General features: G+C 35.8%; 1 protein-coding gene across 3 annotated transcripts in view; it reads left to right on the top strand.

Annotated features, from left to right (window-relative positions):
* Positions 1-17,027, top strand: part of GRM1 (glutamate metabotropic receptor 1) — a 415,932-nt gene that overhangs the window by 295,981 nt on the left and 102,924 nt on the right. For all 3 annotated transcript variants that reach the window (XM_021693412.1, XM_021693413.1, XM_021693414.1), the window contains exon 3: positions 12,294-12,529. In XM_021693412.1, coding sequence (XP_021549087.1) covers positions 12,294-12,529 — 236 coding nt within the window. The remainder of the gene's footprint in view (positions 1-12,293; positions 12,530-17,027) is intronic.

Raw genomic sequence — 17,027 nt, 5'->3', positions numbered from 1 at the left:
AATGTCTGAAGAGCCATTGTTTCATATATTTTGTCCAGTGTCTTAGTTGTTTCACACAGAAGAGTAAATTTGGTACTTATTACTCTGTTTAGGCTAGAAATAGAAGTCCAACCTATGAATTTAAATGAGAGCAGGGTTATTTTCAGTCTTATTCATTAATGTATTTTCAGGTCCTAACAGTGCTTGGCACTAAGTAGGATATCAGTAAATATTTATTAAATGAAAGAATGCAAAAGATTTGTATCAGCTAATGTTGGAGGATCTAGATTAGTTCTTCAATGAGTCAAAAGTTACTCTAAATGAATTATATGAATGTAAAATAAAAAATATATGATACTTTTGTATTCATTTTCCTGTATTATTAGAATGATGTACTAAGTCCCAGATACAATTCAATTCATTAAGAACAACTCAAAGCTGAGGGACCTAAAGCATACACAAGTGTGCATATCTAATTCTAATGTAAAAGCTATAATTATTGTTCCCAAATTCAAATAACTGCAGGCATAAACTATAAATCTTCTTTTTAAAATTAATAGTATTTATTAGGCTGGTACCATTTTGGTCAGTTTCTGTGTGTTTTATATTTTTTGATGCTCCTTAGCATGTAATTATCTGCTCTTGAGAAAAAAATAAAGTAATCCAAGTGTATAAATTATATAACCATAGCTTTCATAAATTGTTTAAAAAATAATATCTTTTAATTTCTATTATATCTATTTTAAAACTAAACAATAATCATTTAAATCACCTTTAGCTAATCTAACAGGTAGGTCAGAGTTTACAACTAATCCTGAATTTCAGAGAAAATGTCACAGCATGTTTTAGTTAGTGGTATGCTGTAAATGTTTAACAACTGGCTCTCTTAAAAAATGAAACAAAGGGGGCACCTGGGTGGCTCAGTTGTTAAGCGTCTGCCTTTGGCACAGGTCATGATCCCAGAGTCCTGGGATCGAGCCCCACATCGGGCTCCCTGCTCAGCAGGAAGCCTGCTTCTCCCTCTCCCACTCCTCCTGCTTGTGTTCCCTCTCTCCAGGCTCCCTGCTCAGCGGGAAGCCTGCTTCTCCCTCTCCCACTCCCCCTGCTTGTGTTCCCTCTCTCGCTGTGTCTCTCTCCGTCAAATGACTAAATAAAATCTTAGAAGAAAAAAAAAGAAACAAAGCAGAACAATAAAGCCTTGATTTCTAGTGTTGCTCATTTTTATGGATTGAATTGTGTGTTCTAAAAAAATATGTTAAATTCCTAATCCCCAATACCTCAAAATGTGGCCTTATTTGGAAATAGAATTGTTCCAAGTGTAATTAGTTAAGATGAAATTATAGTGGAGTAAGGCAGACCTTCAATCCAATATGACTGCTGTCCTTATAAGTGTAGAAGAGACACAGAGGCATAGACACACAGGGGAACACCATGTGACCACAGAGGCAGAGATTGGGGTAATGCAGCTGTAGGCTAAGGAGTGCCATGGATGGATGGTTACCATCAGAAGCTCAGAAGATTCACAGAAGGATCCACACGAGTCTCAGAGGGAGCATGGTCCTGCTGGCACCTCAATTTCAGACTTATAACCTCTAGAACTTGAGAGAATAAATTTCAGTTGTGACTCTTCCTGTTTGTGGTACTTCGTTAGAAAATCTGATATACCCATGAAGTAAGTATGCTCACTATCGCCAGTTTCAACTTTCTGACATGAAGTTACTTGATACAGAGCTGAGAACAGATGCTAACAATGGATTCTTGCCAGCTGGTTTAAGCCATGTCCAGCTTATCACTGTTATAGTTATTTTCTATGAATTCTTGAATTCAAATTGGTTCATAGATTTTTATCCATTAATTCAATTCATTTAACAAATATATAATAAGCACCTAGTATGAGCCAACAACTGTTATAAATGCTGGGGTTACATAAGTGGACAAAAAGGGTAAAAACCTCTCTGCCTATGTGGAGCTTCCATTTTACTAGAGGGATAAAGAAAATATGTTTATATGGTATGTCAGGTAGTGATAAGTTTAAATGAGAAAAAAGGAATAGAGAGAAGGGACAGAATTTTAAATAGAGAAAGATCTCTCTGAAAATGTGATATTTGAGCAGACATGAGGGAAATGAAAGAGTGAGCCATGAAAATACCCAAGTGAAGAGAATCCCAGAATTTTAGGCAGAGAGAATAGCCAGTGCAAAGATCCTAAGGCCAGGGCATCCTTCTTCACTGAGGAACAGTAGGGCAGTCAGTGTGGCTGGAGAAGGGCAAAGGTTAGAATAGCAGAGATGAGAGAGGAAATCAGGCTCAGAGTGTATAGGGTCTTTTGAGGTACTCATTGAAAGGCTTTGGGGGAGAAGGAAAGACATTGGTGGATTTTAAGCAAAGAAATGCCAGGATCTGATTTATGCTTTAATCAGAATCACTCTGGCCCTTTGTTGCATTCTTTTTTTAATGGGTCTCTTGCTTCTCTTCAGTTGGTTCTTAACAATTATGTAGGAAACTGCAGCCTCTCACTCGGTTGGCATAGGGACATGAGAAATAAAGATTCAGTAGCAATAAAACAACCAGGGACTTAAAACAGAGAGCAAAGATTGGTAATTTAGATCTGTAAAATTTTGCACTAAGGAATGAAACCATCACAGCCTCTCAACAAAATGAAAAGTCTCTACTTGGTGGTCATGGTTTCATTTACCATGAGCATCAAGATGGAGTTTTGAGGTGTCCCTTTTTGAACTGTTTAATTAGCATAGTCTTTACCTTAACAACTTCTAACAAATTTACCTTAACATCTTCTAGAACAGGTGCTTCTCGAAGTCTCTATCTTCTTTTTCTTCTTCTTCTCTCTCTCTCTTTTTTTAAAAATTCCAATCTAGTTAGGAATTGTACTTTGGTAAAATACAATAAAGAAAAATTACTAGGAAGTCAGATACAGCATGAAGACATGCAGAATACAAGCCCAAAGTTGTATTATAGATTTAACAGACATAAAATCTCATTTCAGTAAATATAATAAAAATAAAACAAAGGAGGAAAGAATTACCAAAACAGTGCTCATTATCCATTGAAAGTGTGTGCCCAGGTGATTAATAGAGAAAATTACTATTATACTCAGAACTTTTAGATGTTCTATAATTGTAAATAAAAAGTTTTAAGTGGGTTGCCTGGGTAGCTCAGTTGGTTAAGTGTCCAACTCTTGATCTCAGCTCAGATCTTGATCTCAGGGTCATGAATTCAAGCCCCATGTTGGATTCCACACTGGGCATAGAGCCTACTTAAAAAAAAAAAGTTATAAGTGAAGTAGAAGTTTCCTATGTTAAATGCCTATATGTACACTTTAAACAAACACCATGCATATCAATATTTAAAATCTTAATATGATAAATGAGTTTATTAAATTATCTAATCTGGTTTTGGGTTAACAATTATACTTGCATGGTACATGCATATGTACCCCTCTTCTTTATTTAATTTTCATAACTTTCCTAGTAGAATAACCAGCCTCACGGAGGTCAGCTGATGGAAATGGAAGAAAGAGTTTATAGCAATTTCAGTGAGTTTGGGGTATTCATTTAAAATTTTTTATCCCAAGTGAAGTGAGTGATGCTCTATTTTCAAAAGTCATCTTTAATCTTTAATCACTAGCTAATTTCAGTAATTTATCCTGTAACTTTTTAGTTCAATTTGAATTATCTGTTGATGAAATAAAAGAATTCTGGATGCACTTCCAATTTCTTATATAAGGATTTTTTAAATGAATAACAAATTTAATAAAATTCCATCTGCTATGGACTGAATTATGTCCCCTCAAAATTCATATGTTAAAGCCTTAACCTCCAACGTGACTCTTTTGGAAGATAGGGCCTTTAGAAAGATACTTAAGGTTAAATGTGGTCATGAGGATAGGACCATGATCCAATACAGTTAGTGTCCTTATAAGAAAACAAAAACAAAAACCCACCAGAGTGCTTGTTTTCTCTTTTTCTCACACTGTGTATATGTATACACTGAGGAAAGGCCATGTGAGGACATAGTCTACAAGCCAGGAAGAGAACTCTCACTAGAAACTGAATCAATTGGAATCTTAGTTTTGGACCTCTGTTCTCCAAAACGATGAGAAAATAAATTTATGCTGTTTAAGCCACCAGTCTGTAGTCTTATGTTATGGCAGCCCAAGGAGACAAAGGCAATCCAATTCATGAAGTATTTGCTGACATCACTCTGCAGATGATAATATTGAGATCATTTTCTACTCGACAATTTTTTTAAATTAAAATTGTGGTACAGCAATCTATAAAAAAAAACAACAACATGTTCTTCAAAGTTTCTGACTTTTAATTTTGCCCTTTGACCTTAGCTCCTATTTGTAAAAAAGAAAAAAAAAAGAATTCTTTCTTTTCAGTAAATACAGAGATCATTAAATATATCAGATATCAGTCAATAGGGCAAGTTAGTCTTTCCTATTGATATGTTTAAATATTGAGACCAAACTAATTTCTTATCCTGAAGAAACACCAACTGTGTTCTATAGTTCACTCTTGATATAACTTTGCCCATTAATACCAATAATAGCTGTTTATGGTCAGGTTCCATATTATCACAACGGGCTGTGTGGGGAAAAAAGACAATAAAACAGAAGCCCTAATTTGTAGCATTTACTGATTTCCTTGAAGTATACCATCATGAATAATTTCAACTTACCAATGTTAAGTCACAGAACACAGCATTTGGAAAAAATGCTAACGATCCGTTCTGATGGGCCAGTGAAAACCACCTTCGGTGCATTTTCTTACCTAACTCGAAATTTGTACTGCCACTAAAGGTTGTTTACTTCAGCTGATTTTTTTTTTAAATCAAGATATTTTCAATGAAGAAACCATTGCATTGAGTTACATTCTCTCATAAGCTATGTGGGTAGCTACTCCTGAATGTTTCCCTGTTGGCAGTTGCAGCATCAGAACACACCCCTATACAAAACATAAACTGCCAACCACATTTTTTGACAAAGTAATTCTTCATAATTTTATCATATCTAGAACTAGTTGTGCTTCTCAGCATTGAAACTAAAAGAGAATTTAAATAAGAGCAGAGCTTTCTTCATGTAAATCTTCATTTTCAAATTGCACACATACTAAAAGAACTGCCACATAAGAGTTTATCTGCACATTTGTCAAGTTACAGTTGAAGAATGCTTTGCTAGCCTCATTTATTCAATGAGTTGGTTTTCCATATCATTAGGCAGTTTCAGAAATCACTGAGCTATGATGCATCAGAAAGTAAAACGAGCTACTTTCTTTACCAGAATCAGCAAACATTTCTAAGCAAATATCTTTGATGCAGTCATTCAATAATGTCTTGGCAACTGTATGTGTATTTTAGTCTTAGCAAGCCTAAATGCCACTTCATAAGAACCCATGAAATACTAATGTTTTATGTAGAATATTGAACGTAGACTTCTATTGGCTTTTTAATACTGTTTGTTTCAAATAATTATTTGGCTTTAAATTTAATTTTTTAATGTTTTGTGTATAAATGATTAGTAAATTTTGATGATTTCATAAATTCATTGGGTAAAAGAACTCCATAAATAATACACTATGGTTTTAGCACTTCACCATCAATTAGGGATAAAAACCAAATTCAATATATAAGCTGACATATTTCAGGTAAGTTTCATCAGAACTCTTTTGCCCTTGTTTCGTGGAATCATTTCCACTATCCACATTCAAATACTACTGTTGCCACATTCAGCAGATTGTATACGTTTTCTTATTAAAAAAAATATATATATATATAAAATAAATAAGTAAATAAATAAATAAAAATTCAGTGAAGCTTGTATGGCCATATAATTGGAGTTAAAGTAAATAATATGAATTTTATTTCCCTAATTTAGAAGTTAATCTTATAGGATTGATTATAAAATAGGCTTGATTAAAATTTAAAGTGATTGTAAAAACATGTATAAAAATAAATAAGAATATATTCTTGGATATTTATATACTTTTGGGTTACAGATGCAAAGCAACCTTGAAATGTCACACACTGTAACATGGTTCTACTGCATATGGCATGCATACAACTTGAGCTACAGGCAGTTCACCATATAAATTGTAAAATGATGTGTTTATACCCTATGCAAGACATGAGTCCACCTATCATGTTCTTAGATCTTGCAACTGCTTTAGATTTTCCTAAATGCTTAGTCTCAGTCTCTTACTTCCTCTTGACTGGTAACAGTTTATGAATTGATACCAATCTTTGGACCACATGGTGAGTAGTGCTTTTGTAGAGAAATCTTTCCCATATGTACATATAGCTCAGACATTGGTTGGATCATGAGGAGATTGATGATTAAGAACTGTTAACATCTATTAAGATTTCATCATGTGTTAGATTGTGCTAAGTATTTCACATGGATCATACGATTTAATTCTCACACAATTCTAAGAGGTTGGTATCATTTCCCCTCTCATTTTATAGGTGGAGAAACAGAGGCTTGGAAAGTTTAAATAACCAATTCCTATTTCACACTGTCTCTCAGGATTAGTTGAATGAGAGATAAAATGGGGTGCTATCTTGGTAGTGGAATTTGAAGGAAGAGAAAAGACCTACTTGTCCACGGAAATTCCCCTCATCAGCCCACCTTGTTTCACACTGGCTTAAAATTGTCATTGATACATGAAAAATTGGTTTGTAGAAGTTTTAGGAAATGGCTTCCACATTTGCAAGGTTGTGTGCCATATTTGTCATCTTTGCTTTACATTTCTGCTAGGAGAGGAGGATAGTCTCTCCAGGTGGCAGATGATTCAGGCTCAGGATGCCAGGACTGAACTGGGGGTAGGGGTGAGGAAAAGATGAAAAATAAAGAATTACTGATCTGACCTTGATCTCCTTTACATGAAGTTTCCACTTCTTGAGAATTCCCTTCATTCTTGCTGTTTTGCCCTTTGACGCCGTCCCGTTCCCTCCTCTCCTGGGTCACTTTTCTACTCAAATACCATAGTACTAGAAGTAAGGCTTCTGTTTGAGTTCTAATTCTAGCAGTACAGGACAACCAAAGGTGATTTAAAATTCATCCTCTCTTCTGTTTTTCAGTGAGCTGAGGGACCTCTAAGTGGCCTGTGCTATATAACTAAATAAAAAATACCTACATTTTGTGTCAGTTCTATATTTGTGGTCGGTTTGCAGCAACTAATTTTAAAATTAAATATAGACTAATTGTGACCACTACCCCAATTCCTGGTTCATCAACGCCTCCACACCATCAACACCTGCCTTCATATTACAATGTGATTAGCCTGTGTGTGTGCATGTGTGTGTGTGTTTCCATAGCTTTTGTCTGAGAATTCTACAGCCAAAGAACCTCTACTCTTAAGTACTTTCTAGAATGACCTTTCTAAAACAAACCTAAATCATGTCATATCCCTGTTTAAAATCTGAATAGTTTCTCACCACCATAAAAATGAAATCCCAAATCCTTAACAAGGACGTTCAGGTTCTTTTAGATCTCACTGGCTTGACCTCATTCCTTTACTGGCACACTCTAAGCAAACCGAACACCTGGCTGTTTGATAACTTTGTACTTTCTTGAGCTGGTCCTTTCTTCCATCTCCCTTGTTACTGTGTAGCTTCAATGTATCCTTTAAGTCTCATCTTAGATGTTACTTCTCCTCGGGCAAAACCTCCCTTGACAGGACCCTGCCCCTTTTCTGTGCTTCTGTGTAGCCCACCTTCCTTTCCTATCAGCTGCCACAACTCCCTGTGGCTGTTATGTATTAAGCGGCTAGTCCTCCCCACCACTGTGATTGCCTTGAGAGCAGGGGCCTTGCCTGTACCACTTAGCAATGTATCTGTAGCGGTAAGCAAAATGCCCAACTCATACAGGATTCTTATGAGGAAAGCCAGTCTGAATTCTTATTGAAAAAGCTGCCATTACCGCCACAAAATGTCCCATAATTGACATCACTTGATTTAAATTGCATCATGTGACATTTCTTCAGCCTTTATCAGTATGGTTAGCATTGTATTAATAGAATTTTGTGCTTGTTTACATATGTTTTTGAAAATACTTTTATTATCCTTTTCTTATTTTCTTGCTTATATGGTAATCTCTGGAATATTTTAAAAGAATGATAGCTTTATTTTCAGGTACACACAGTTACTTGTACTCAACACAAATCAAACTGCTTTGCTCCCTAGATTGTAATTATTTTAACTGAATATAAATATGTTTTTCTAAAATGTTTTTAAACAATTTTTAAATGAATACTATTGTATTTCTTTTTTTAATGTCAATTTGCTTATTAAATTATTTTAATTTATATAATGCAAAAGTGACACTCATGCAGCCCCTGTCCAGTTATAATTGGTGGAATTAGAAATAATATTTTCCTATTGTTTCCATCAGAATTTATTCAGTGGAAGAAATCTTTTAATTATTCAGGTTGGGATTGTGGAATTTCACAGGGACTAGAACAATGATTTTTGGACGAGGACAGCCTTGTGAAAGAACTGTTGTATAAAATTGTTGAGGGGAACAAGGAACAAGGATTCTTGTTTTGTGAGGAATACTTAAAGACATGTAGCTGTCTGTTAAATGTTCACCTTGTTTATCCACATTCTGCAGCTTTATTTCTAGACCCCAGATAGGAAAAGGAACTCATCATTGGGGAACAGATGGGCAGCAGAAGCTGCTGGAGGCTGTGAATATGCCTCATAGAGTTCAGCACCCAGTGCAGCAGGATTCACTGCAGAAGCCTGGGGTGAGCAGGTGCTTGCAGGTCATCTCTGGTCGCATAGTTCACACTACTACCACCACTATCAACAACAGTAACAAAAGTAAACATCCAAACCAGGTATCAGGAGAGCTGCTGCCTCCCTGTTTTCAAGTATGCTTCACAGAGAATTCACCAAAACACTATCCTTGTAAAAAGTCCCAACACAACTGAACACAAAAATCCTTTAAAATTCTCTGTAAATACATTTGGCAAGTGGTCTGTAAACAAAATGATTTAAATATATAAAAACCAAGAATTGCTTTATGGATGTTTTTCAGCAACTTTTTGTTAGCATTCCCTAACACCTTACCTGTGATAGATTTAAGATCTCATATAAAAATCTAGTGATTAACCCTTCAAAAGTATTCACCAACCAATCCTAGCTGAATATTTTTTTCTGTCACATCCTGGTTCTCCTTGATTTCATGACTTCTTGGGTTTAATACCAACTCTAATTTCTAGAATGAGGTCATCAATAGTTAGGAGGAAGGACTTTAACCAATGGCAAAGGGGATCTAAGGCTCTGCCCCACTAAGCCATCTGACTTCAAATTTTCTATATTCAGGTTTACTCCCATGATGTGCTCCTCTGTGTTGGAGGGCAAAAGGGCAGGAGGTCACACTTTCTCTGCTTCCACCACTGACACATGATACTTGCTTTTATAAACTGGGAATGATTAAAAAAAAGAGAAATGCAAATAAACAGTATTGAGGGCTCATTTCATACACTTAAAAAATTGTGGGTTTCTTTTTCAGACTATACATTCACACACAGAGAAGTCTCACATAATATTAAATCTTGGGGAGAAACACACTTCAAGCTTAAATTTTATGTCAAAAATGAATTTTTTTCCTTCAAATTATAAGTCATTTTGATTTTAAATATATACTCATAAACAGAATTTTTTGAAAGCCTAACTGGTTTTGTTTTTACCCTTAACCCTATAGTTCAGGTCTTCAAATTGCTATAAATATAGTTATGATATAATGTGAATAAATCTAAATAACCTAGTTCAAGCCTTTCTAAGTAGACTGAGCATATAGAAAGATAAAAGAGTCTGTCTTCTTTTTTAAAATCAATTTGACAGGCCGTCATATCCAATTTGATGGTGAGTAGAACAGGGCTTGTTAGAAAGACTCAGGTCATTCCCCACCAGGGGGCAGAGTGCAGTGGCCTTATTATGTAATAGGCTTACAGCATTTTGAAGACTTCTGCAGTCCTTAGGCTAATGATAACTAAGCTAGAATTTATGCCCACACTTCTGTCTCCTGCTATACTTCTTTCTATGCTACAGCTATACTGACTCTCCAAATTCTTTGAATGGCCCATGCTCTTTCCTGTATATTAGATAATCTACCAGGAACCTTCTATACCAGTCCCTCCTCATCTCTTCATCTGACTAATGCCCACACATCCTTTAGGTCTCAACTCAGACATAGCTTTCTCAGGATAGTCATCCCTAATTACTTTCTCTCTACCCACATTTATATACATACATACACACCTGACTAAGTTAAACCCCTAAGCCCCTCCTCCTTGCAGTACTGGTCACTTTTCCTTCTTTACCTTTACAGTGTTTGTAATTCTTGTTTGGTGTCTGTTCTTCCCACAAGTCTGTAACACTAGGGGAAGAGGATAGTGTGTCTCATTCTTAACTGAATCTTGAGCATAGCAGAGTATCTAGGTAAATGCAAAAGGAAGGAAGGACAGAAGGAAGGAAAGAAGAAAATGATGGGGGGATGTGGGGGGAAGGAAAGGTCTGTGCAAGATTGTAAAATCTCTATCCCAATGGATTTAGAAGAAGCATATAATCATTCTCTGATCTGGCTGGTTAGACCACACTATACCTCAAGGTCCCTTCAGTTCTGGATCATGTTAAGTCAGCTATACCTTCTACAACTTTTGGTCTGTGAAAATACAGCTCCTGTATCGTTCACTGGGAAGATTCTGGAACAGAACTGCACCAATTAACTCAGCTAAATGGAGGATACATTTATTCCAATTGATCTCAGTTTAACAAGGGGTGAACTATGGTCAGCCATATATATTTGGCCCAGGTCCCTGCTCTGTGAGAAGCAAGTGATAAAACACTCTCTCTGGCAGAGACTGAACAGTCGTGTTCCAGAAACTACAGGGTATGACTCTATGGGTATAAATAAATCCACCTCTTGACCAAGACAATCTTTAACCCTCTCCTCAGTTTGACTCAACCTTAGACGAGTTTCTTCCTGACCATGGGCCCCTTGACTTCCCTTTCCTTAGAGCATTTAATTTTAAAAATGCTGTCATAAATTCTTTCTCTGTCCCTCGGAGGTATACATTTTCTCCTAGCCTCTTGCCAGTTTTTACAGCAGAGAAATTTCTTTCTTAAGGACCTGGAAGCCATCCCTTTGAAATGTAATCATCAAGAATGATAGCAAATCCCTGTCTCCCAGTTTCTGTGGGAAGGTGGGAGCTTAACTTAGATAAATGACAATTATCAAACACTAATCACATTGACCAAGTTCCCCTCAATGTCCCCTAGCACTTGCTCACTAGCTCATCTCAGCACCTAAATCTCCCCCAACTTTTGTTTCAGCATAATGGAGTTCAGTGTCTCTGGCCTATTGGAATAGTCTTGAATAAAGTCTTTTTTACCTGTTTAACTCCACCTAGTGCAATTTTTTTTGGCACCTGCTGGGAAGGGATCAAAAGCACTCACATGAGGTTTGGCCCGGCTCATATGTACACTTAAATTAAATTGGAGCTACATCACTCATGACTGATATGAATGTTCTAGAAGGTGGCCAAATTTTTTTAAAAAATTGAATTCACTGAATAAAACAGTTAACTTCCTTTTAGTGAGCAGGAGGATTATTTTTATTTTGGGGAGTGGGATTGTTTTCTTATAATGCTGCTATTTTGAGATAACATTGAGGGGGAAGCATCTGATCACTTCTAGGCGATGCAAGTTTGAACAATGTCCAGGCACAAAATCTGTGGTTGTCATGCTTCTGAGCTAAATCAATTTTCGACCTCATAAATGCAGCTCATATAATGGTCTTGGCTGCAACCTTGAAACCTTGCTGAGCTCTTATTGTGAAGGCCCCGAGTGCCTGGGTTTTATTTTATTCTGATTTGGACAGCAGCTGATGGGTTTTGTGGCCTGAAGAGCACTGGGTTTGGGAGCCAGACTGCCTGGATCCATATTCTGGATCCACTGGGATTTCAGTTAGTTGCTGAACATCTGACTGAGTAAAAGTAAATAGTACAGAATCTGATGCCTAGTAAATGCTCAATAAATGTTAGTTCTTGTCATTGCTACTATCATCATCTTCATCATCACTTTCACTACTGTGAAAAACAAACAAACAGGACTTTATGATTTCAGAATTTACTACTCTTCCACAAAAAAAAAAGTCATTGATAGGTAGCAATTCTGGCATAAAATAGACTTTCAGCCTTGCTGAATTGCTTCATTCATGCATAATGCTGAGCCCTATTTGTGAGACCTTTGTCTTTCTTTCTCCCCACCCCAATCCCTGAATTTTTTTAGTGATGGATGGGCAGACAGAGATGAAGTCATTGAAGGTTATGAGGTGGAAGCCAACGGGGGAATCACAATAAAGCTGCAATCTCCAGAGGTCAGGTCATTTGATGATTATTTCCTGAAGCTGAGGCTGGACACTAATACAAGGAATCCCTGGTTCCCTGAGTTCTGGCAACATCGGTTCCAGTGCCGCCTACCAGGACACCTTCTGGAAAATCCCAACTTTAAAAGAATCTGCACAGGTAATTTGTGTTCACAAAATAACAACTCAGAGGTTACAACTCTAGCCCCCTTACAACTTGTTGAGTGAGAGTAGAAGGTGTCAAGGCTGGAGTGCCAAAGACTGAATTGCCATCTTAATTTATAAAATAGCTAGAATGAGGAGAGTGTGTGCATGACCCCAAGGATTCATGTTTCTATATTCTGGAAGAACTGCTTTGGTCTCTGGTGGAGCAAGTTGTAAGAAGAGATAATGCAGGTCAGGGAAAAGAAAACTGAGAATTCAGGTATCTAGTATTCAAGCCAGAGGGAAGAGATTTTATTGCGAGCATGCTTTGGAAATGTTAGCCATAGACATAAGTAGGCAGCACTGGTTTGATCCCTTTTTCTTCTTTATGACTCGCTTCAATATACAGGTCTGAAGAAGAAAAGATAATGTTATTTATCCAGGGCTACACCACTAACATGGGTGTATGTGGACATAGGTGGCAAGAAACTGCACTCATCTGTCAATAGGAGTGACATTTCCTGGTGGGTCAGATAATTCCCATGCACTGCTCACTGAAGGCATGCCAGGAAAGGACAGCACATTGTTCCAAGTTTTTCAGGGCTTGGTGAACTCCACTGGATGTCCTTTTCTGCCCCCCAGGAACTACCATACTTCTTAACAGACTTCTTAACACAGTAAGTTTTATGAGTGTTATCATTACTGCGTAGAGACATTGCTCTCCACTGTCCTTTTTCAGTATTGCTTAATGTGACAAAAATAGATCCCCTTTGGTCTACCACTGTGCCATTCAAAGCCAGTTGTCTATACTGGGTTGATAACACAGAATGATGGACAGGCATTAAAGATGGTGTCACCATTGACTGAGATGGGAAAGACTCCAAGAAAAGCAGAAAGGATCAGGAGCTAGATTTCAGATTGGGTTAATTTTGAGATGTCTGTTAGTAGTGCAGCTATATATGTCACTTGGTCATTGTGTTTTATTAATAAAATTTAGAATACTACTTATTAAACATACTTGGATGTCTTTTTGCAAGGATTTCCAAGAAAATATCTTGTGACCTAAGCTTTCAAAACAAAAGTTAGAATTCTGTAGCCATGTGTGTTTTGAAAACCATTTTGGGTCTTCAGTTGTCACAGTGCATCCAAATGTCAAGGTTTAAATCTGAACTTGGTTAACGTTCATAGTAGAAAATTTTTTTAAAATTACACATTCATGAGTTGTTCTTATATTATACTTGACTCTCAGAGCTATTATTAAGAGCTTCTTATGTGATTACAACCTTTAATAAATACGTTTATGTTTGCATTTCATTCTGCAGTCAAACTTAGCAAATATTTCCCTTTGTTCTTTGTTCTAAGGAAGACTGAAGCCTTATTTAACTTTTCTATTTGGAACTAATTCATGAACTTTATTGATCTCTTCTGCTGCAGGAATCCTAGAATTTTATCTTTAGCAGTGTTTACGTTATCTATGTGTATACATTCATGTAAATTTACCTTGCTCTTCAGTTTTAATGTCTGTGTTTCTATGAAATTGGCTTCAATGCTATTGAAGAACAACTAAACTTCCACTTCATGTATCATTCTTGTCTAGTTGAAATCCTTGAATAGCAAATAAATTGCATAGTCTTCTAATGAATATGCAGACACATTTATGAAAATTAATGTGAGAAAGTTGGATGAACTCTTCCATACTATCGATAGCTGCTCTTTCCATCACTTATTTTTACCTCTTCTAATTGGATCATTTTGGTGTTTTGGTAAGTTTTGATATTGCAGTTAGTTTCCATAGAAACCTTTATTGAGCTTAATCTCAGATGTCACTATTTAAATAAAGAGTTTACATGCACTAGATTGTCATTTTGAATATTAAGGGTCCTGAGCCCAGGCTGAATAATTTGGGAATCACTGTAGCTAATTAAAAAGTACTTCATGCAAAGTCTGTATCACTGCTTAATTAGTTGGACATATCAAGGGATTGGGGATGTGTTGGAAAGGTACTAACTGAAACATCAAAGCCTAACTTTTTTTAAAAAAGATTTTATTTATTTATTTGGAGTGACAGAGAGTGAGAGTGGGGGGGGTGAGTGTGGGGGGAGGACAGAGGGAGAGAGAGAGAAGCAGGCTCCCCACTGAGCAGGGCTCCTGGAATCATGACCTGAGCCAAAGGCAGACAGTTAACCTACTGAGCCACCCAGGCTAAAAGCCTGATTTTTTAAAAAAATTAATCATTGTGAGGACAGTGGAAAGAATAGGTATAAACGAATCAAAGTCACTCTCTTCCAGTAAATGTCTTAGTTGTTTACAGCATTTGTGTTATGTTTGCAATGGCATAGTGCTTTATCCTTCCTGATGAGAATTGTGAAAATGATTCCATGGAAACCGTGAGCGCATTTGGATGCTTAACCACTGGGTTCAACACTGGCTTGGTTAGGTATCTGCCAAATGACTTGGAGGACCTCACTTAATCTCTGAATCAATTTCCGCAACTGTAGCATGGTAACAGTTTCTACTTTACACAAGTGTGAGAATCAAATGAAATAATACAAGTGAGATACCTTGCAAATTATAAATCCTTACATAAATGTAAAGTGTTATTATTAATGTCATGGCTTACCAAAAGGCAAATAAGGTATAGAATGGGTCCCCTTACTAAATATTACAGGTTTTGAAATTACAAATTTAGCATAACTACATTCCAAGATGTGGAAACTAGAAACACAAGCACACAATCCTTAATCAACCATACTTATACAGTGCCAATATAGATATTTAATTTTTTTCCTATTTAGGCTTTTACAATTTTTTTCTGATTATCAAAGTAATACCTACTACTATGATTATTGTATATAACTTGGACATATAGAAAAGCATAAGAACGATGATGGGCATTAAGAATTTTCTGTTATGGGTGCCTGGGTGGCTCAGTTGGTTAAGCAACTGCCTTCGGCTCAGGTCATGATCCTGGAGTCCTGGGATCGAGTCCCGCATCGGGCTCCCTGCTCAGCAGGGAGTCTGCTTCTCCCTCTGACCCTCCCCCCTCTCATGCTCGCTCTATCTCATTCTCTCTCTCAAATAAGTAAATAAAATCTTAAAAAAAAAATTTTAAAAAAAAGAATTTTCTGTTATGTAACCACTGTTAATCACTATTAATTTTTTTATATATTGTTAGCAAATACACTGTTAAATTTTTGGTATATTTTTATCTGTATGTACTTTTAAATCATATAGTCAATATTATTTTATATATTGCTTTTAAAATGAATACTGCCTTTTAAATTTATGAATTTATCATTAATTTCATTCATTCTTCATAGCTGTATAACATTCTGACAGATAAGCTCTAATTTATTTAACTATCTCTTTCTTCCTACACATTTAAGCTGTTTTTAGTTCTTTATAAATTAAAAAAAAAGCTGCAGAGATGTATTAAAAAATTCTTCTTCCTAACCATCCCCCCCGCCTTTTTTTTCTCATTTTGGATAATTTTCTTTTCTTTTTCTTTTTTCTTTCTTTCTTTTTTTTTTTGGATAATTTTCTTAAGATATATTTCCAGAAGTTGAATTACTCAATCAAATGATATGAACATTTCTAATAAGACATCTCAAAAGGCAGCTCCTACCAGCAATGCTTGCAATTCTATGAACGTTTTTTCATTTTGTTTTGCATAGTTATAATCATAGTGTGCATATAATTCTGTGTCTTATTTTCAGTTAGGATTATACTTTACCTTTTTGATGTTGCTGTATGACCTTTACAACCACCATTTTAATAGCTCCATAATATTCTACCCAATGAAAATACTATAATTACTTAGTCATTCTTATATTATTGGTTGCTTCCAATTTTTCTTCTTATAAAAATAACTGAATACGGTACAGAGTTTTCATGGTTGTTGGTACTATTTTTGGATTGTTTCCTATAGATTTTTAAATATATAATTATTGGTCTAAGAACATAACAATATTTAAGCCCCTTAAAAATGTATTACCATTGTCTTGCAGTATGGCAATATTAGGATTTGCTGTGGTTAGCAGCATATTAACTGGCTGAGTTCACTGTGTCCTTACTGACCTTTTTCCCAGTCCAGTGAATTTACAGCCATAATCTTACATTCTCCCCTTATTCTTTATACCAACTGGAAACAAGTGAGCACAATGCTTTTTAAAGCTAGTATATCCTTGTATTTGGTTATTATCTAAGACATAATGAAAGAATTTGGATGATATCTGTAATACCAACAGCTCAGGACTAGTAAGATAATGACAGATCGTCCGATATGACAAAACTTCAAGACTTCCAAGCATAAGTACTCTTTTTCTTAATGAGATATAATTGATACATAACATTATCATAGTTTCTAGTGTACAGCATAATATTTGGTATTTGTGTATATAGTAAAATCATCAATACAGCATCCTATACCATCCATCATCACTATATATGTATATATATCAGATTTTATTTATTTATTTATTTATTTATTTATTTATTTATTTATTTATTTATTT

This window comes from Neomonachus schauinslandi, chromosome 8 (genome assembly GCF_002201575.2).
Source record: "Neomonachus schauinslandi chromosome 8, ASM220157v2, whole genome shotgun sequence".
Lineage (NCBI taxonomy): Eukaryota > Metazoa > Chordata > Mammalia > Carnivora > Phocidae > Neomonachus > Neomonachus schauinslandi.
Note: the sequence above shows the minus strand (reverse complement) of the source record. Positions and strands in the feature narration are given on the sequence as shown.